Source organism: Scyliorhinus canicula, chromosome 9 (genome assembly GCF_902713615.1).
Source record: "Scyliorhinus canicula chromosome 9, sScyCan1.1, whole genome shotgun sequence".
In the NCBI taxonomy this organism is placed as follows: domain Eukaryota; kingdom Metazoa; phylum Chordata; class Chondrichthyes; order Carcharhiniformes; family Scyliorhinidae; genus Scyliorhinus; species Scyliorhinus canicula.
The window spans coordinates 196,755,418-196,777,273 of record NC_052154.1 but is presented as its reverse complement, the minus strand read 5'-3'; the positions used below and the strand labels follow the sequence as shown (position 1 = coordinate 196,777,273).

The 21,856-nt window shown below is 46.6% G+C and overlaps 1 protein-coding gene across 1 annotated transcript in view; it reads left to right on the top strand.

Annotated features, from left to right (window-relative positions):
* The window catches only part of shank2b (SH3 and multiple ankyrin repeat domains 2b), a 1,049,335-nt gene that overhangs the window by 553,987 nt on the left and 473,492 nt on the right, over positions 1-21,856 (top strand). Inside the window, exon 14 of the mRNA XM_038808421.1 lies at positions 12,416-12,491. Coding sequence (XP_038664349.1) covers positions 12,416-12,491 — 76 coding nt within the window. The remainder of the gene's footprint in view (positions 1-12,415; positions 12,492-21,856) is intronic.

Sequence of the window (21,856 nt, the reverse complement as noted above, 5' to 3'; positions counted from 1 at the left end):
ATGCACGGCAGATGCAGTGTCTGGTCGATAAATGTGAGGTTATCCACTTCAGCAGCAAAAATTGGAAGGCAGATAATTATTTGAATGGGTGTAAATTGAGAGAGGTGGCTATTATTTAAAATGTCTTTATGGAATGTGGCCGTTGCTGGTTAGGCCAGCATTTATTGCCCATTCGTAGTTGCCCTTCAGAAGATGGTAGTGAGCTGCCTCTTGAGCCACAGTCCCTGAGGTGTAGGTACACCCACAGTGCTGTTAGGGAGGGGATTCCAGGATTTTGCTCTAGTGACAGTGAAGGAACGGCAATATATTTCCAAGTCAGAGTGGTGAGTGACTTGGAGGGGAACCTCCAGGTGATGGGGTTCCCAGGTGCTCTTGTCCTTCTAGATGGTAGTGGTCGTGGGTTTGGAAGGTGCTGTCTAAGGAACCTTGGTGAGTTCCTGCAGCACATCTTGTAGATGGTACACACGGCTGCCACTGTGCGTCGGTGGGGAGGGAGTGAATGTTTGTGGAAGGAGGAGCAATCAAGCGGCTGCTTTCACCTGGATGGTGTTGAGCTTCTGGAGTGTTGTTGGAGCTGCATTCATTCCGGCAAGTGGAGAGTATTCCATTACACTCCTGACCTGTGCCTTGTAGATGGTGGACAGGATTTGGGGATCAGGAGGTGAGTTACTCACCATAGGTGATTTACTCTGACCTGCCCTGGTAACCACAGTATTAATGTGGCTCGTCCAATTCAGTTTCTGATCAATAATAACCCCCAGGATGTTGATTGTGGGGTATTCAGCAATGGTAATGTCATTGGATGGTAAGGGGTGATGGTCAGATTCTCTCTTGTAGGAGATGGTCATTGCCTGGCACTTGTGAGGTGTTGCAGCTGTACTGGAAGAGCTTGGCTAGGGGCATGGCAAGTTATGGAGCACAAGTTTTCAGTACTATTGCCGGGATATTGTCAGGGCCCATCGCCTTTCCAGTATCCAGTGCCTTCAGCTGTTTCTTGATATCATGTGGAGTGAATCGTATTGGCTCAAGACTGACATCTGTGATGTTGGGGACTTCCGGAGGAGACCGAGATGCATCATCCACTCTGCACGGCTGCTGAAGATTGTTGCGAATGCCTCAGCTTTGGCTCCTCTAACATTGAGGAAGGGGATATTTGTGGAACGTCCTGTGTGGTCATATAATGAGAGACCAAGTCATTTAGGGTTATATTCATTGGAGTTTAGAAGAGTGAGATGGGATCTCATAAAAACTAACAGGATTAGGCAGGTTAGATTCAGAAGGAATGTTCCCAATGGTGGGGGAGTTCATAACTAGGGGTCATAGTTTGGGGATAAGGGGTAAACCTTTTAGGACTGAGGTGAGAAGAAAGTTCTTCACCCAAAGAGTGGTGAATCTGTGGAATTCACTACCACAGAAAGTAGTTGAGGCCAAAATGTGTAATTTCAAGAAGGAATTCGATATCGCTCTTGGGGCTAAAGGGATCGGGGGATATGGGGGGGGGGGGGGGGGAGGCGAGATCAGGGTACTGAACTTGATGATCAGCCATGATCATAATGAATGGTGGAGCAGGCTCGAAGGGCTGAATGGCCTCCTCCTGCTTCTATTTTCTGTGTATGTTTCTATATGAACACAAAGGGGAGGAGAGGATGAGAATAATTGGTAAAAGGAAAAAGAGTCTGTTGCAGGCGGTTGTCTTTAAGCAGACCTTCCAGATCCAGGTCTGGGTTTGCAGCCTGTAATGGGTTCATTGTAGATTCATTCTGGTTTCTGGAGTTTCATAAATACAGTAACTCACAGCGAAAGTGAAGGAGAGGGAGCAAACCCTTTCCCTGAGTGTCCAGGATTTAAACTGAACTTGCCCTGGCTCTCTGAAAATTATCCCATTCAGCCAGGATCCAACCTGCACCTGTTACCGGGCAGAATACGGCCTTTTGACCAATTCATTCGCCACCGCCATCCACTCGGACTGAGTACCCCCACCTCCCCATCTCTTGGGTGCTGAAAAGTCTGAGTTTTCCTGTCCAAAACTAGCAGAGAGTTCTCTGTGGTAACTTCTTGAATTCCACATTCTCTCTGCTGCTTGACTGAGAGACACATGTCCATTAAGCATCCATGGATCAAAAATGATAACGTCAAAAATAAAGAAAGGTGAAATAAGGGAATTGTCATGAAGGAGCCCGAGCTAGGCCCGAGCTCTGAAATACCACCCCCTCACCCTGCACCCCCCCCCCCCCCCCCCCAACCCCGTCCGCAAACTTTGCTTCTCCACCTTTCGTACTTGACTGCTTCTAATTTTAGTCACCAGTCCTTAAAGATTTTTTTACAGGGCTCGGTGTCAAACCCGGCAGCTTGGCTCATTTCACTAAGTTAAAGGCCCTATGGAAATGCAATTGTTGTTGTAAGAGCCACAGATTTAACAGAAGGAAATATTCACAAGCGGATCGGTTGTGAAGACCGAAAGATAAATGACTGGGGAATCAAGACAGAGAAAGAGATTTTTAAATAAATAGAGGAAACGCAGTGTTGATTGGCTGCTTCCTTGAGTTTCAGCTGGTGGATACAGCTTCCTACTATGTTTTTATTTTGACAGCAGGTGGTGCCTTATGTTTATTATTTGTAAATGATCATCCAGGATTTGTTCGCGGATGGTAACTCTTTGTCTCATCACTGACAAGCTAGTGAGCGGCTATTTGTTCATTGTTGCTGTTAGGTACAAAGGCATTCACCCATAGAGTCATAGAATTTCCAGTGCAGAAGGAGGCCATTCAGCCCATCGAATCTGCACCGGCTCTTTGAAAGAGCACCCGACCCAAGCCCACACCTGGCTGCAATAATCCTCCTTTACTGCCCCGTCCTCGCCCGTCTCGGAAATTCGAATGCTTCCTTCTCAGGAGTACCTTGGGGATTTGAACCCGTGTCTGATACAGTCACAGGAAATTTTGGTACTCGGCTCTTTGGAATAATTCTGATCGATGTGATCCGGTTCCATATCGATTCTCTCTCAACTGCTGCCTCACACACTCGAGGTCCTCTGGTAGATTCATAATCTCCTCGCACGCCTTCTCACACATACAGTGTCACAGGCTCCACTTTCTCTCATGCCCACTCTTGCACCATCTACTGAATCACCCAGAATCACAGAAATGTTACGATGCAGAGTAGGCCATTTGGTCCATCGTGTCTGTACTGGCACCCCACAGACATCATGACTTAGTGCTGTGATAGAACATAGAACACTACAGCGCAGTACGGGCCCTTCGGCCCTCGATGTTGCGCTGACCTGTGAAACCATCTGAAGCCTATCTGACCTACACTATTCCATTTTCATCCATATGTCTATCCAGTGACCACTTAAATGCCCTTAAAGTTGGCGAGTCTACTACTATTGCAGGCAGGGCGTTCCACACCCCTACTACTCTCTGAGTAAAGAAACTGCCTCTGACATCTGTCCTATATCTATCACCCCTCAATTTAAAGCTATGTCCCCTCGTGTTGGTCATCACCATCCGAGGAAAAAGACTCTCACTGTCCACCCTATCTAACCCTCTGATGAGATGCATAAAGTAATTCTGTATATAATATTGTACACCACCTCCGACCAGCAGGTGGCAGTGTAAGTTTACCTTGCGGCAGACTGGGAGTTGGGAGTAAGTAGTGTCAGTGGATAGACGTATTTTACCGTAACTCTATAATAGTTAGTTAGTTAGTAGTTTGTGATTTATTTATTCCAGTTATCTTTACCACGCAGTTGTAATAAATTATTTAAACTGGATGTTCTGTAGTGCATCATTCATATTTGCCAGTCTACAGAAACTGACAAGCTCCACTCCCCTGCCTTTTCCCCGCACCCCCGCACATTGTTCCTATTCAAATAATAATCGAATGCCCTCTCAAATGCCTTGATTGAACCTGCCTCCACCATACTTCCAAACAACACATTCCAGGCCCCAACCACTATCCATGTGAAATAGGACGGGATTTACCCCCCCACCCCCGCCCCCGCCGTGTGTTTGTCTACAGCAGGGCCGGACTGTCAGCCGGATCTACCGACCCTGTCATAGTCCAATGGATTTCCCGGTAACAGTCCCTCGTCACTGGGAAAGCCGTGCGCCGGCTTGGGACCTGAATTTCCCGCTAGTGAGAACAGCGGGAAATCACACACACAGCTTTTTTTTCTCACATCACATTTCCTTCTTTTGACTTTTAATCTGTGCCCTCGCCTCCTTGATCCTTTTACCAGCGGGAACAGTTTCTCCCTGTTTACTCTGTCCAGCCCCCTCATAATATTGAACATCTCTGTCAAATCTCCTCCCTGCCGCCTTCTCTCCAACGTAAACATTCCTAATCTACCCTCAATATTGAAGTTTCTCATCCCTGGAACCATCCTTGTAAACCTCTCCTGCACTCCTGTTCACATCCTTCCAGAACTGTGCGCAATATTCCAGCTTGCTTACGCCAAGGGAATCGAGGAATGTGGGGATTGAGGAGGTGGGCGGAATTGACATAGAAGGTCAGCCGCAACTTTATTGAATGATAGAGCAGGCTGGAAGGGCTGAATGGCCTACCTCTGCTCCTATTTCTTATGTTCAGTGTTCCTCAGAGTGAAGGACCATGGAAAGAGTGGAAGGAGGTGAAACAGGATAAAGGAGGAGTTTACCTGCATCAGAAATAAAGGAAACATTCGTCAACAGTCAGATCATTTATTTCATTCCACGCCACCAGAATCTGATACTTGGATCTAACTGTGTTGTTTGGTATTGTTCATGGCTGAGTGGCCTCCACTACACATGAAATAGGGGAAATGATTGCTAGCATTCTGAGTAAATAAAGCACTTTATGCTACATGACTATTTTGGCTGTTGTGCCTCATGGAATCCTTTTAGAACTGCAGGAAAAAAAATCATATAGTAATAATCTTCATTGTCACAACAAGTCCTGAAAGATGTGCTGTTAGGTGAATTGGACATTCTGAATTCTCCCTCTGTGTACCCGAACAGGCGCCGGAATGTGGCGGCTAGGGGATTTTCACAGGAACCTCACTGCAGTGTTAATGTAAGCCTACTTGTGATACTAATAAAGATTATTATTATTATTATTATTAAGTGCCGCCCACATGCACGCCACATCTTGCAATCATATAAACGTGGAAATTTGAATGTACCAAACATTTCTGACATTGGCGAAGACGATAAAAATGGAAAATTATTAATACAACACTGCAAGGCTTGTTGAGTGGAGCATTGATCATGAGAGCACAGAAGGCTGAGGGGGTCCTGGTTTAGCTGCATAAAATTATGAGGAATGTGGATAGGGTGGATAGGAAGAAACCTTTCCCCTTCGTACTGAGGAGCCAATGATCAGGGGCCCATCGAGTCTGCGCCGGGCAAACCACCCCCCCCCCCCCCCCCCCCCCCCCCCCCGAGTATTCTAAACCCATTTTCTAGCTCTTGGCCCATAGCCGTGTCTGCCCTGGGATCACAAGTGAACATCTAAATACTTCTGAAATGTCCTGAGGGACTCTGCCTCCACCCCCCTTTCAGGCAGCGAGTTCCAGACTCCCACCACCCTCTGGGTGAAAAGGTTTCCCCTCACATCCCCTCTAAACCTCCTGCCCCTCACCTTAAATCTCTGCCCCCTGGTCATTGATCCCTCCACCAAGGGGAAAGGTTTCTTCATGTCTACTCTATCTATGCCTCTCATAATGTTATACTCTCAATCATATCCCCCCTCAGTCTCCTCTGCTCCAAAGAAAATAATCCAAGTCTATCTAATCTCTCTTCATAACTAAAACTCCCCAACCCAGGCAACATCCTGGTAAATCTCCTCTCCTAGCCCTTTCCAGAGCTATCCCATCCCTCCTATAATGTGGATTCCAGAACTGCTCACAATGCTTTACATGTGGGTAGATTTGAGGAGGAGTTAGACAGATGTTTAATTGGTAATGGGTTGAAGGGTTACGGAGAACAGGCAGGATGGTGGAGTTGAGGCCAGGATGAGATCAGACATCATCGTTTTGAACAGTGGAGCAGGTTCGAGAGGCCAAATTGCCGCCTCCAGCTCCTAGTTCTCATGTTCTAAGAAAGAACTGTTCTGTCCAATTCCACCTTCCAGCTCTTGGTCTGTAGCTCTGTAGGTTACAGCGCTTCAAACACAAATCTGCTGTTCTTGATTAATAAGGCGATCAGGAGTTATGGGGAGAGGGCAGGAGAACGGGGATGAGAAACATATCAGCCATGACCGAATGATGGAGCAGATTCAGTGGGCCGAATGGCCTAATTATACTCCTCTATCTTATGGTCTTATGGTATCTACCTGTGTTAGGGGCATGGATAGAGGATTGGCTGACTAGCAGAAGACAGAGAGTGGGAATAGACCCCATTTGGAATAATGTCAGCAGTTTTGGGCCCCGTATCTAAGGAAGGATGTGCTGGCCTTGGAGAGGATCCAGATGAAGTTCAAAAGAATGATGCTGGGAATGCAGGGCTTGTCGTATGAGGAACGGTTGAGGACTCTGGGTCTGTACTCATTGGAGTTTAGAAGGATGAGGGGGGATCTTATTGAAACTTACAGAATACTGTGAGGACTGGACTGAGTGGATGTGGAGAGGATGTTTCCACTTGTAGGAGAAACTAGAACCAGAGGACACCATCTCAGACTAAAGGGATGATCCTTTAAAACAGAGATGAGGAGGAATTCCTTCAGCCAGAGGGGGGTGACTATGTGGAACTTTTTGCTGCAGAAGGCTGTGGAGGCCAATTCACTGAGTGTCTTTAAGACAGAGATAGATAGGTTCTTGATTAATAAGGGGATCAGGGGTTATGGGGAGAAGGCAGGAGAATGGGGATAAGAAAAATATCAGCCATGATTGAATGCTGGAGAAGACTCGATGGGCTGAATGACCTAATTCTGCTCCTATGTCTTATGGTCTAAGTTGGTCAGACATGACCTCCCCTTAGCAAAACCATGCTGACTGTTCTTGATTAATCCCTGTCTCTCCAAATGCAGATTAATTCTGTGTCTCAGAATAGTTTCCCCACCACGGAGGTTAGACTGACTAGCCTGTAGTTTCCTGGTTTATCCCTTCCTCCCTGCTTCAATAATGGTACCACATTGTCTATCCGCCAGTCCCCCGGCACCTCTCCTGTGGACAGAGAGGAATTGAAAATTATTGCCAGCCCCCCTGCTATTTCCTCACTTGCCTCACTCAGCAGCCTGGGATACATTTCATCTGGGCCTGGAGATTTGTCTATTGTCAGATTACTCAGAACCTCCTCTCTGTCTATGTTAATCTCTTTAATTTTATTACAGTCCTTCTCCCTGATTTCTATATCCACACTGCCCCCCCTCCTCCCTGATTTCTATATCCACACTGTCCCCCCTCCTCCCCGATTTCTATACCCACACCGTCCCCCCTTCTCCCTGATTTCTATACCCACACTGTCCCTCCTTCTCCCTGATTTCTATACCCACACTGTCCCTCCTTCTCCCTGATTTATATACCCACACTCTCCCCCTCCTCCCTGATTTCTATACCCACACTGTCCCTCCTTCTCCCTGATTTCTATACCCACACTGTCCCTCCTTCTCCCTGATTTCTATACCCACACTGTCCCCCCTCCTCTCTGATTTCTATACCCACACTGTCCCTCCTTCTCCCTGATTTCTATACCCACACTGTCCCCCCTCCTCCCTGATTTCTATACCCACACTGTCCCCCCTCCTCCCTGATTTCTATACCCACACTGTCTCCCCTCCTCCCTGATTTCTATACTCACACTGTCCCCCCTCCTTCTCCCTGATTTCTATACCCACACTGTCCCCCCTTCTCTCTGATTTCTATACCCACACTGCTCCCCCTCCTCCCTGATTTCTATACCCACACTGTCCCACCTCCTCCCTGATTTCTATACCCACACTGTCCCCCCTCCTCCCTGATTTCTATGCCCACACTGTCCCCCCTCCCTGATTTCTATACCCACACTGTCCCCCCTCCCTGATTTCTATACCCACACTGTCCCCCCTCCCTGATTTCTATACCCACACTGTCCCCCCTCCTCCCTGATTTCTATACCCACACTGTCCGTCTGACGAGTGAGCACTGACACAAAGTATTCATTTAGATTTAGATCCTGACCTACATCCTCTGACTCCAGACACAAGTTACCACTGTGGTCCTTAAGGGCCTGACTCTTTCGCTAGTTATCCTTTTACCATTAATGTACTTGTAAAACAGCTTCGGATTTTCCTTTATTTTATCTGCCAGTTTCATGTCCCTTTTTGCACTCCTAATTTCCTTTCTAAGTTCCCTATTGTACATTCTTGCACCTCTTGGGCTTCTGCTGTTTTGAGCCCTCGATATCTGCCATAAGCCTCCCTTTATCTCCCTATCCGATGCGGTATATCCCTCCATATCCAAGGTTCACTGGATTTGTTGGTCTCCCGCTTTTTCTTGATTGGAACATGTTGGCCCTGTACAAGTGGGAAAGATTTGCAGTTTCATGATCATTGGACAACCCAGAGCACTTGTCAGCTGATAAGTTACTTTCAAAGTGCAGTTACACAATGACCAATTGAGACACAGCAAGTTCCCACCAACAGAAATATGACAATAGCCTGATAATCGGTTCAGTAATGTTAGTTGGAGAATTATTTGGGGCCAGGATACTAGGAGTTTGTGTTAATGGACAATGCTCCTGTGAAGTTCATTGCTCCTTGAAGATGGAGTCACAGATGGGCAGGGGGTGAAGAAGGCATTCAGCATGCTGTGTTTTATTGGTCAGAATATTGAATACAGGAGTTGGGCCGTCTTGTTGAAGTTGTACAAGACATTGGCCTGTTTCCATGCTGGTCATCCTATTATAGGAAGGATATTGTTAAACTAGAAAGAGGGCAGAAGAGATTTACGAAGATGCTAACAGGACTTGATGGTTTGAGCTATAAGGATAGGTTGGGACTTTTTTCCTTGGAGCGAAGGAGGCTTAGGGGTGATGTGATAGAGGTTTATAAAATAATGAGGAGCATAGATAAGGTAGATAGTTGACACCTTTTCCCAAATGTAGAGGAGTCTAGAACTAGAGGGCATAGGTTTAAGGTGAGAGGGGAGAGATACAAAAGAGACCAGAGGGGAAATTTCTTCACACAGAGTGGGTGAGTATCTGGAACGAGCTGCCAGAGGCAGTGGTAGAGGCGGGTACGATTTTGTCCTTTACAAAGCAGTTAGACAGTTACATGGGCAGGGTGGGTACAGAGGGATATGGGCCAAATGCAGACAAGTGGGACTAGCTTAGTGATAGAAACTGGGCGGCATGGACAAGCTGGGTCGAAGGGCCTGTTTCCATGCTGTAAATATCTAAGACTCTGTAAGTGCTTTGAAGCAGTTTACTGTGTTGAAGGCGCTGTTTCAGTGTAAGTCATTATTGCTGAGGGACGTGAACTGAAGTTTTGCAACTTGACTTTAGGGCTGAATTTTACAGCCCCCCCCCCCCCCCGCCAGGGATGTATTTGGCAATTCAGGGCAGTGATTGGTGGCTCGTCCACTGCTTTCTCACTCACCCCTGAGCCAAACCCATTATATAGAGAATGGGTGAGGCTCCCACTAATCCACCCACCTTTAGCTGCTGATTCTGGTGAAAAAGCAGGAAGGAAGGGGCCAGAAGGGGAGGTTGGTTCCCTGCATGTCCCAGGACCTTACTGCCCTCTGTGCTGTGTTAGGAAAACAAAGGTAATTTTAAGGGAATTCGATTTCTATTGGTAAACTTTAGAAATGGAGTATTGTTTAATTTAATGTTTATGTGCCTGGGAGGGCAAACCCTATGGTTAGATTCAGGCTGGAAAAGGTGCTTATATGTGTGTGGGTTGTTTTCAATTCTATTGTGCTTAGAGTGGGTTGCAGCATGAAATGTAAATTAAACAGCAGTAGTTGCTTAGCAACTGGTGCTTCATAAGGTACAGAAGCTTTTAAAATTTTAGTGTAATTAATTTAATTGCAGCTTGAGATAGGTAGTGAGAGACAAGTCAGCTCTTACGGCTCTTCTGGAAGCAGTTGGTTTTAGAAGGCTAAAGAGGGAACGTCTCTCTCAGCCTAGCTAGAAGAAAAGCCATACAATGAAGTTGGTTAAGAAAACAGATGCCGAAAACCTAACATCAGGCTCGTTAAGGAAGCTAGAAAATTGAAGAAAGGTTTTCAAGAAGTCTGGAGTTAATGGATCAGAGGAAACTGGAAACCAGAACAGATTACTGTTCAATAAAGTCACAGAGAGATGAAAAGGCATTGGATCATGAGAGGCCAGAAAGATAGCGGCAGTAGTTCGAAGGTTTGTGAACAATTACTGCAGTTTGGGAGAATTATTTGAAATAAGTTTGGAAATTGGTGGCTGGCCTGCTGGAGTAAAAGCCGTTAAAGGAAAGAAAACTTGAAGGGAGAGGTGTAAAACCAGAAAGTGAAACTTCATGGAAGCAGCGGAGGGGAAGCAGAATTTAAAAGAAGATTTAAAAGTGTGACTTTTGAAAGCAGAGTCTGAAATCACTGGTGGGGAAGGCAGAGTTTACTGACAGAAGGTAGCTCACAGTGTCAAAATCATCTGGGGGGATTTTGAGGAGAAATCCACAAACATTCACTTACTTTCAGATAGAAATGGATCTTACCACAATCACCTTGTGTGGCTGAAAAGGGACTTTGTGTGCGTTAATGAGACCATTGTAGATTAAGATGTACTTTGTAATCCGTGTTAATCATTAAATCTGATGCATTTGTTAAAATAAGGGGGAAGTAAAAGAGTATTGGATTATAATCAAATTTTTTTCATGCTTAATAAGAAGTAAAGGTTACGACCTTTTCAGCCAGGGTTACATTCTGGGATCTTCCTGTCCAGTTAGAACGTCAACTGGGATCCTAACAGCTTCCCTCTGGCCTCTAATACCTGACTCCCGCCCACCTCCCGCCCTTCCCTCGGGAGGCTAAGCCCTCCCTACCCTACAGTTCCAGACTTACGTGATCTGATATCCACACCTTTGTTTTTATCGGTGCCTGCAGTCCCAGCAGCCCTCACTGCTGAGTTCCGGTGGCGTTTAAATTGGCCAGCAACTCAGGAGGATGGGACTTCCTTCCATTGAAGGCCAGACGTCCCACATTGAGCCTGTTCAGCCTGCCCCTAGACTATTTCTGCTGCAGCATCACCATTTTTAAGGTCAGTCAGTTCGCAACTGGGATGGGGATGAGTATGAGAGTATAAACTCACCTCAATTAAATTTATGCTTCACAAGAGCTTGAAATCTAAAGACATGTACTCCCTGATGAACTCAATGCATTCTATGCTCATTTCAAGCAGGTATCCAACAAAACATTGTCAACCGCCCCAGCAGCCCCAGTCACACCCATTCCCACCTTCACAGCTTCCGTAGTCAGATCGGCCTTCTTGAAAGTGAACCCTCGGAAAGCGAAGGGTCCTGACGGGGTCCCTGGTCGTGCACTCAGAACCAGCACGGACCAGTTGGCAGATGTGTTCACGGATGTAGAATCATAGAATTTACAGTGCAAAAGGAGGCCATTTGGCCCATCAGTTGCACCGGCTCTTAGGAAAGAGCACCCCACTTAAGCCGATGCCTCCACCATATCCCCATAACCCAGCGCCCCACCTATCATATTTTGGACACTTAGTGTAATTTAGCATTGCCAATCCACCTAACCTGCTCAGTTGTGTTGATTAACCAAATAAGCGTCTCTTTTGGCCTATGCAGCAGTGTCACTCGCATTGGGAGAGTTTGCCACCATGTGATCAGACCACCAGGTAAACCCTGATGGCTCCCAGCAGGTTCCAGGTGGACCTCCCTTTCTGGGCACCCTGTGGCCCATCGAAGCGCTCCTGTTGGCAACAGCTGCCCTCAAAATAACGTCAACACTTAGAGACCTCTCCCCACTGCCTTGCGCCCCCACCCCCCCATCCAATCATGTGCAGCGACCCCACTTGCCCTCCTGTGAGGGTTCCCGATCATTGAGGAGCCTTCTCCATGATCACCACTTCAGCAAACACCTCCTGTGGTGGTATGGCTGAGGCTTCTAAGCTACGAGCACTCTGATTGAGCCTTCCAGAGGGTGGGCTCCTATTATTGACTGGATAGTGGTACCAGCACTAGCATGCCTCCCTGGTCCCATGGCTCGCTGAAATGGGACCACCTCTCACTTTTGACACTGACAGCAAGACTTCAGCTACCCCAATCACGGTGATCACTTGGCCCATTGTGGCTGTGCCAGATCTTTGAAGAGTGACCATCTTCGAAACATGGCAGAAATTGTCTGCTCTCGAAATCTGAGCACTGATAAAAGTCGGCTCTTTTGAACTGAACTGCTTCATGACATGTTTTGTAAATAAGATGTTTGTTTGAATCACCTTAACTTCCCTTTCTCAACTCTCTGCAGAAACACGAACAGACAGAGCGAAGAAATTATTCCGGCACTATACAGTTGGTTCCTATGACAGTTTTGATGCCTTGAGGTAGGACCTACTTCTCAATACTTACCTTGTTTTTAGTTATCCAAGTAATCTGCACTAATGTAACTTCCCTTCCCAAAGACTGAATCCCAAAGGTGTCTCAAAGGAATGAGCAGAGGTGTGCTTTAGGGTTGCCAAATATTCAGGGCACGACTTTACACCGAACTTTGACTTCACAAGCTTCTGCGTCGTAGCTGAGAAGCTGTTGGTACAATCTTGGCAAGTAAATGGTTAACAAGTTTGAGGAGTCTTCCTCTTTAGTCAGGTGATTAAGTGGTGAAACGTCTGTGTCTCTACAATGACACAAAATATATGGTGCTGACTGATTTAGGTGGGAGGTGTAGGATAGATTTTAATTCGCACAAAACCCACTCACCCAGGTACCCTTGGTGCCATAGTGCACACTACTGCCTAATTAGCACCACCCAGCACCTCCCCATCCCAGGAGAACCACCAGGCTAATTTCTGGGATGAGAGGGTTGTCCTATCAACAGAGGCTAAATAGGTTGGGTCTGCATTCATTGGAGTTTAGAAGACTGAGGGGTGACCTTATTCAAACATATAAGATCCTGAGGGGGCTCGACAGGGTAGATAGTGAGGTGTTTTCACCAGTGGGAGTGCCTCGAACAAAGGGACATAGCTACAAGATAAAGGGCCGGTCATTTACACTGAGGTGTGTTGGAATTTCTTCTGGCAGAGGGTGATGAATCTCTGGAATTCTCTATCCCGGAAGGTGGTGAATCTCTGGAATTCTCTGTCCCGGTGTGGGGGTGAAGGCTGGATTATTCAATGTATTTAAAATGGAGGTGGATAAATATTTGATAGATCGAGGCTCTGGGGAAATGGCACAGGAAAGGGGTTGAGGCTGGCATTGATCAGCCATGATCGTATTGAATGGTGGGGCAAGATGGAAGGGCCTGGCGGCCCACTCCTGCTTCTACTTCTTGTGTGTTGTGTTCTTGTGGGACCAGATTTCCACCCCGAATAAAATGCTTAATATCCCTGAGACAACGGCAGTCAAAGGAATTCTCGTGAAATTCATTTAAGCTTTTCACAACTCTTCCTGTCAACTCTTCCTCAAGTTAGTATCCATAGAATCCCTACAGTGCAGAAGAAGGCCATTCAGCCCATCGAGCCTCTACCAACCCATTGAAACAGCACCCTACCTCGGCCCACTCCCCTGCTCTATCCTTGTAACCCCACCTAACCTGCACATCTTCAGACACAAAGGGGCAATTTCTCATGGACAACCCACCCTAACCTGCATATCTTTGGACTGTGGGAGGAAACCGGAGCACCCGGAGGAAACCCACGCAGACACGGGGAGAACATGCAAACTCCACACAGTCACCCGAGGTCAGAATTGAACCCGGGTTCCTGACACTGTGAGGCAGCAGTGATAATCACTGTGCCGCCATTGAATTGTTAAGAAGGACACAAGTTTATGAGGCTAATCGTATTGTTGTCACAAAGGGAGGGAAATAAATCTGGTGTTCACTTTTCCAAATTCACGTGAGCCTTTCACAATTGACAAGGTGCAGGTCATTTAATGATTTCAACTTTGATTCTTCTATTGTCCAAATTCTGAACTGAAAGTTATTTCTACCCATCAAAATGCGCAAAATAAATCAAAATATCTTAATATTTAAACCACAATTTAACATTTCCCATTTGGGAGGCACGGTAGCACAATGGTTAGCACAGTTGCTTCACAGCTTCAGGGTCCCAGGTTCGATTGCTGGGTCACTGCCTGTACGGAGTCTGCATGTTCTCCCCGTGTCTGCGTGGGTTTCCTCCGGGTGCTCCGGTTTCCTCCCACAGTCCAAAGATGTGCAGGTCAGGTGGATTGGCCATGATAAATTGCCCTTAGTGTCCAAAAAAAAGGTTAGGTAGGGTTACCGGGTTACGGGGATAGGGTGGAGGTGTGGGCTGGGTAGGCTGTTCTTTCGAAGGGCCGGTACAGACTCGATGGGCCGAATGGCCTCCTTCTGCACTGTAGATTCTATGATTCCATCATTAATGTCACCATCATCGAAAACTAACTGAGGGGGGAATAATCGAATCTAAAAGAGAGTTTCACAATTTCCAAAGTTCAGAAATGAATTAACATCCGGTGTGATGGGAAATCAGAATGGGAGTCGGCTGAAGGACACAATTCCAGGCAGAAAGGATAGATTTTAAAAACAGAGTGACTAAATACTGCCAGAGCCTGAATCTATTTTCAATTGTTGTTAATGAAGAGCTTTTTACCCACCATGGGTTGGATTTTACCCTGGGAGGGTCGCATGATGGGGCCTCAGGCAGAAAGCTGGGGTTCTGGGATGGCTCCTTCATGGACCCCCTTTCGGATCAGGCCCACCCAGCCTCTTCCCCACCTGGCATGTGCACCCTGTCCCTCCCCTGTGCCCCCTGAGCTCTGAGTAAATTCTAGTGACTGACGTTTCATGTACATCAAACGCTGAACATTTTGAAATTTTCATCGTCAAAAATGCAACAGCTATATTTTGCCATTTCCCAGAAACGCTAAACCTGGTTGGCTAAAGAGTGATGGTGGCAGACATTAAGGCAGAAAGTCTTTCAGGTGGCATCAGGCATTGCTGCCCAGTAATGAAGGTTGCTCAGGAGCAAAGAGGAAATTAAAATTGCAACGCCCCCCCAACCCTGGTTTCCTTTGCTCGGAATTGTTGACCGTGACTCCCTTGGTCATGGATGTGACCTTGAACATACAGTCAGTTTCCAACCTTTAATACATTTGTATAATTATCAGGTTAACTGGTTAATATTCTAGTCCATGACTAATTACTTGAGTGTGCAACCGCATGCAAGGAAACAAAGACAGAGCGCAAGGATTTGCTGAATGTTTAACTGACATAATTGCACGGCACATCCCAATTCCATTATTTTAAAATGGTGATTAACCATTTAGTTTAAATGGGTTACCGTCTCTGTTAAATTAGCACTAATACAAATTTCCAGCTTTAAATTATTCAACACTTGTCATCATGCACCTCTGTACTGGCAATTGTCTGATAGGCAAATCTCTGCTTGTTCTGTGTTACATACGTAACGTGCAGTGTGCTCACTTTGTCGAACCAAAGTCAAACAACCTGTCCAAGATGACAAAACAGAATAAGGTCACAGTCTGCATTTAATGCATCACCATTGAGCTTCCAGTAAGAGATATCTGGAGCTGAGCACTCTCTTTCAAAGTCGCATAAAGGGTCACCCACTCAAACTACAGCTTATGAATCAACACTTGGTCTTCACTCCTCATAACCTCTGTCTGAAAATCTTACAAGGATGTCCATGAACCAAAGCACACAATCAAATTTATACCACGGATGGTGGAAATTTGAAATTAAAACCAAAAATGTTGGGAATGTCAGCATGTCCTGTAGCGTCGGTGGGAGCGAAAGAAATCCAATGTTTCAGATCAATTCCTTTCAGCTGAGGAGCAGAGGGATTCCTTTCAAATCAATCAGCCACTGGTTTTCAAACAGGAGTGTGAAGAAAATTAAGTATCTACAAATCAAAGCTCCACAAGGTGGCATTGACTCAGATAGCAGCTTCCAAGAGCTTAGATTCAGCAGGGAGGTGACAAAAATGCAGACTGTGACCTTATTCTGTTCTGTAATCTTGGACAGGTTGTTTGACTTTGGTTCGATGAAGTGAGCCCACTGCAGGTTACATATGTAACACAGAACGAGCAGAGATTTGCCTGTCAGACAATTGCCAGTACAGAGGTGCAAAATGACAAGTGTTGAATAATTTTAAGCTGGAAATTTGCATTTGATAAGGTTCCCCAAGGTAGGCTCATTCAGAAAGTTAAAGGGCATGGAATACAGGGAAATTTGGCTGTCTGGATACAGAATTGGCTGGCCGAAAGAAGACAGCGAGTGGCAGTGGATTGAAAGTATTCCGCCTGGAGGTCGGTGACCAGTGGTGTCCCGCAAAGATCTGTTCTGGGACCTCTGCTCTTTGTGGGTTTTATAAATGACTTGGATGAGGAAGTGGAAGTGTTGGTTAGTAAGTTTGCCGATGACACAAAAGTTGGTGGAGTTATAGATAATGTTGAGGGCTGTTGCAGGTTACAACAGGACATTGACAGGATGCAGAGCTGGGCTGAGAAGTGGCAGATGGAGTTCAACCTTGATAAATGTGAAGTGATTCATTTTGGAAGGTTGAATTTGAATGCTGAATACAGGGTTAAAGCCAGGATTCTTGGAAGTGTGGAGGAACAGAGGGATCTTGGGGTCCACGTACATAGATCCCTCAAAGTTGCCACCCAGGTTGATAGGGTTGTTAAGAAGGCATATGGTGTGTTGGCTTTCATTAACAGGGGGATTGAGTTTAAGAGCCGCGAGGTTTTGCTGCAGCTTTATAAAACTCTAGTTAGACCACACTTGAAATATTGTGTCCAGTTCTGGTCACCTCATTATAGGATGTGGATGCTTTGGAGAGGGTGGAGAGGAGATTTACCAGGATGCTGCCTGGACTGGAGGGCATGTCTTATGAAGAAAGGTTGAGGGAGCTAGGGCTTTTCTCACTGGAGCGAAGAAGGCAGGGAGGTGACTTGATAGAGGTGTACAAGGTGATGAGAGGCATGGATAGAGTGGATAGCCAGAGACTTTTCCCCAGGGTGGAAATGGCTGTCACGAGGGGACATAATTTTAAGGTGATTGGAGGAAGGTATAGGGGAGATGTCAGAGGTAGGTTCTTTACACAGAGAGTGGTGGGTGTGTGGAATGCACTGCCAGCAGAGGTGGTGGAGTCAGAGTGATTAGGGACATTTAAGCGGCTCTTGGACAGGCACATGGACAGCAGTAAATTGAAGGGGTGTAGGTTAGGTTGATCTTAGATTAGGATAAATGGTCGGCACAACATTGTGGGCTGAAGGGCCTGTACTATGCTGTACTGTTCTATGTTCTAGGTCTCCAACCATCTGTCACAAGATCTGCCAGTTTTACAGAGACATCATTGGCAGTGGCGGCCACAGCTCTCTGCTCTCTTAATGTTCATCATTCCAGATCCATTTCAGTATTATAAAACATACTGCCTGATCATTTATAATTGCTCTTTGTTGAATCTCAGACGCAAATAAAAAGAACAAAGAACAAAGAAAAGTACAGCACAGGAACAGGCCCTTCGGCCCTCCAAGCCCGTGCCGACCGTGCTGCCCGTCTAAACTAAAATCTTCTACACTTCCTGGGTCCTTATCCCTCTATTCCCATCCTATTCATGTATTTGTCAAGATGCCCCTTAAATGTCACTATCGTCCCTGCTTCCACTACCTCCTCCGGCAGCGAGTTCCAGGCACCCACTACCCTCTGTGTAAAAAACTTGCCTCGTACATCTCCTCTAAACCTTGCCCCTCGCACCTTAAACCTATGCCCCCTAGTAATTGACCCCTCTACCCTGGGGAAAAGCCTCTGACTATCCACTCTGTCTATGCCCCTCATAATTTAGTGTACCTCTATCAGGTCGCCCCTCAACCTCCGTCGTTCCAGTGAGAACAAACTGAGTTTATTCAACCGCTCCTCATAGCTAATGCCCTCCATACAGGACAACATCCTGAAACTTAGGGAAATGGCAGATTCATCCAGCTTGACCTACATGTGTACAAATTGTCTGCTCTATTTTGTTACATTGCACCATTAGCTGCATTTCTAAAGTCCTTCAGTGGCTATTAAGCACTTGGGGCATCTGAAGATCATGAGAGCCACTTCCTATCAATTAATGCCCTTCTCTTAAATGCATCAAGCAATTAACTCCATCTCTTCCAATGAAAAGTGAGAGGATATTGGTGCATCTGTTAGTTTCAGTGAACTGCTCCATTTCCCTCGGGGCAAGATGCCGATATTGTTTGTTCCACCAAACAAACAGCAATTGCAGCTCATTCTTTGTCCCATGACTTGCTCCCCCTTAACTGTGCAAGGTTGGAGCTGTGGCTGACTTTCCATTGCTTGTATAGCTACACTGGTGTTTGGAAAAGTTGTCGAGAGGAATACAGAATTCTTCTCTGTCTTGATAAGTTTTCTGTCTTGTGCCAACACTGGTCAGCTGTTCGTCCAGTTCTATTATAATGGGAAAGAAAGATAACAGTAAAGAATGATTACTCCGATGTAACATCTTTGGCAGCACTGTGGGTGGACTGACACAACGGGGAATGCAGTGGTTTAAGGTAACGGCTCATCACCACCTTCTCAAGGGCAATTTGAGTTGGGCAATAAATTGTGGCCTCACCAGCAAAGCTCACATCCCGTGATCGAATAATAAAAAACATTGCATAATGAAATGTACTTTAACAAGAACATTATTAATCAAAATTTCACACCATGCTGAATTATTTGAGGTGCCGAAATCGCCACCCACCACAGCTGAAATATGGGAGGGGAGCAGGGAGCTACCCAGGGAAAGGACGCAGTTGGCAATTAGCAGCCAATTGGCCATAAATAAACTGGAGGCGGGATTCACGCCTCCCAAGCACAGGAAGTCCCATCTCAAAAAGGTGCCAGCCAATCAGACGCATCAGTGGAAACCGTCGATGTTACACTCGGGGTTTGAGAGGCTGAATGATTGGCGGGGGCTCAGAGAGGGAATGGGGTGGGACTGGGTTCTGAGAGGCTGAATGATTGGCGGGGGCTCAGAGAGGGAATGGGGTGGGACTGGGTTCTGAGAGGCTGAATGATTGGCGGGGGCTCAGAGAGGGAATGGGGTGGGACTGGGGTTTGAGAGTCTATAGGAGGAAGGGGAAGCTGGCAGGAGATTACAGCTTTGGGAAGTGCCCTCCAATAGCCCCAGGGAGCCAGTTAAGGAGGCCCCCCTGCCACGCATGCCCCCCTTCCCCATCCAGGACCAGACTGTAGAGGGACCGGCTGAGCTGGCCAGTTAGTACGGGCCACCTTGGCTGCTGGGTTAACCCCAGTGGCAGTGGCTGAAGCTATAAGTAGGTATTAATTGTGCACATGAAATTAACCCATTGGCAGCAAAGGCAGGCGGGAAGGATGCCTGCGGGATTTAAGCGTCACACTGCCTTCAAAGCTGCAGCAGGGGAGCATTCAATCCAGTTCAGCGAGCCACAGTAGACCATATCAGGGCAAATGATCAACAATTTGTCAAGGAAGTGTCTTTTAAGGAGCATCTTAAAGGAGCTCAGCTGGTCAGTGCAGGAAGAGATCGGGGCACCATTTTTAAATGCTACTCCAATCTTTTCGACTCCCCTCGGCGTCCCCACCGTGGCCTCCAGAGCCCCCCCGTGCCTCAATGTAACTCTTGTGGGGTCCTCGAGCCCACCTCTGATGGACAGGCCACCCCAGGCCCAATCCCTGGCAGCTTTTTACTCCTTCACTTGATTGTCTTCCTGTACCTTGGTGCCATTGTCAGTTACCTCACCCATCCTGCAGCCCCCATGCTCATCCAAACAAGCTGAGAGAACCTCCAAATTATTGGGCAATTGTAAACATGCCATTCATGTCGAGAAGGGGAGACTACAAGACCAGGGATGTACTTCTGAGGCTGTATAAGGCTCTGGTCAGACCCCATTTGGAGTTTTGTGAGCAGTTTTGGGACCCGTATCTAAGGAAGGATGTGCTGACCTTGGAAAGGGTCCAGAGGAGGTTCACAAGAATGATCCCTGGAATGAAGAGTTTGTCGTATGAGGAACGGCTGAGGTTTCTGGGTCTGTACTCATTGGAGTTTAGAAGGATGAGGGGGGATCTTATTGAAACTTACAGAATACTGCGAGGCCTGGATAGAGTGGATGTGGAGAGGATCTTTCCACTAGTAGGAAAAACTAGAAGCAGAGGACACAATCTCAGACTAAAGGGATGGATCTTTAAAACAGAGATGAGGAGGAATTTCTTCAGCCAGAGGGTGGTGAATCTGTGGAACTCTTTGCTGCAGAAAGCTGTGGAGGCCAAATCACTGACTGTCTTTAAGACAGAGATAGATAGATTCTTGATTAATAAGGGGATCAGGGGTTATGGGGAGAAGGCAGGAGAATGGGGATGAGAAAAATATCAGCCATGATTGCATGGCAGAGCAGACACGATGGGCCGAGTGGCCTAATTCATTCACAGTAACAGGGGTCACTGCAGCAAAGCAAAAATGTTGTCAGGACTACCAGGAAATTACTTTTGATGAAGTAACCTGGGGATGTTTTGTCATCACGATCCAGTACTATGTGAATGCCTGATATCCATTTGGGTGAGAAATACCTGAGTGCCAAATTTGGTTGTGGTTTGTTCCACCCTCTGCTCGAGTCTCACTGCCCTCTGTACTGGGTGAAGTGATTGATGTGATGAATCCATAGATTCCTACAGTGCAGAAGGAAGCCATTTGGCCCAACAAGTCTGCGCCGATCCTGTGAAAGAGCACTCTCCCTAACCCCCCCCCCCCCCCCCCCCCCCTCCCTGCCCTATCTCCGTAACCCCACCTAATCTGTACATCTTTGGACTGTGGGAGGTAACGGGAGTGTCCAGAGAAAACCCACGCTGACACGGGGAGAAAGTGGAGAATCTGCACAGACAGTGATCCGAGGCCGGAATTGAACCCGGGTTCCTGGCGCTGTGAGGCAGCAGTGCTAACCACTGTGCTACCATGCTGCCTATCCTCTTTAATATTTTATGGGTTATTTTCTCCTACCTGAGTTCAGCACAAGCTGCTTGTTCATGAGTTATCTGCTGAGTACCCTTTAATAAAATCAAATCATTTTCATAGCAATTCCAATGACATGTAAAGATACTTTTTAATTCGGGGATATATTCAGGTGAATTAGATGTATTATTAACTGAAGATGATAAAAGTATTATCGACTTCTTTTTTGGCAGAAAGTTCTAGGAGTGATTTAACAAGTTCGGCAGCTTGTGATCACTTGTGTGTCACAGGCTGCAACAGAGGTTTGTTTGGTATTTATACAAGTAACATAAGAACATAAGAACTAGGAGCAGGAGTCGGCCATTTGGCCCCTCGAGCCTGCTCCACCATTCAATGAGATCATGGCTGGTCTTTTGTGGACTCAGCTCCACTTTCCCGCCCGAACACCATAACCCTGAAAAATATTTAATGAAGGAGCCTCAACTGCTTCACTGGGCAAGGAATTCCATAGATTCACAACCCTTTGGGTGAAGAAGTTCCTCCTAAACTCAGTCCTAAATCTACTTCCCCTTATTTTGAGGCTATGCCCGCTAGTTCTGCTTTCACCCGCCAGTGGAAACAACCTGCCCGCATCTATCCTATCTATTCCCTTCATAATTTTATATGTTTCTTCAAGATTCCCCCTCATCCTTCTAAATTCCAACGAGTACAGTCCCAGTCTACTCAACCTCTCCTCGTAATCCAACCCCTTCAGCTCTGGGATTAACCTAGTG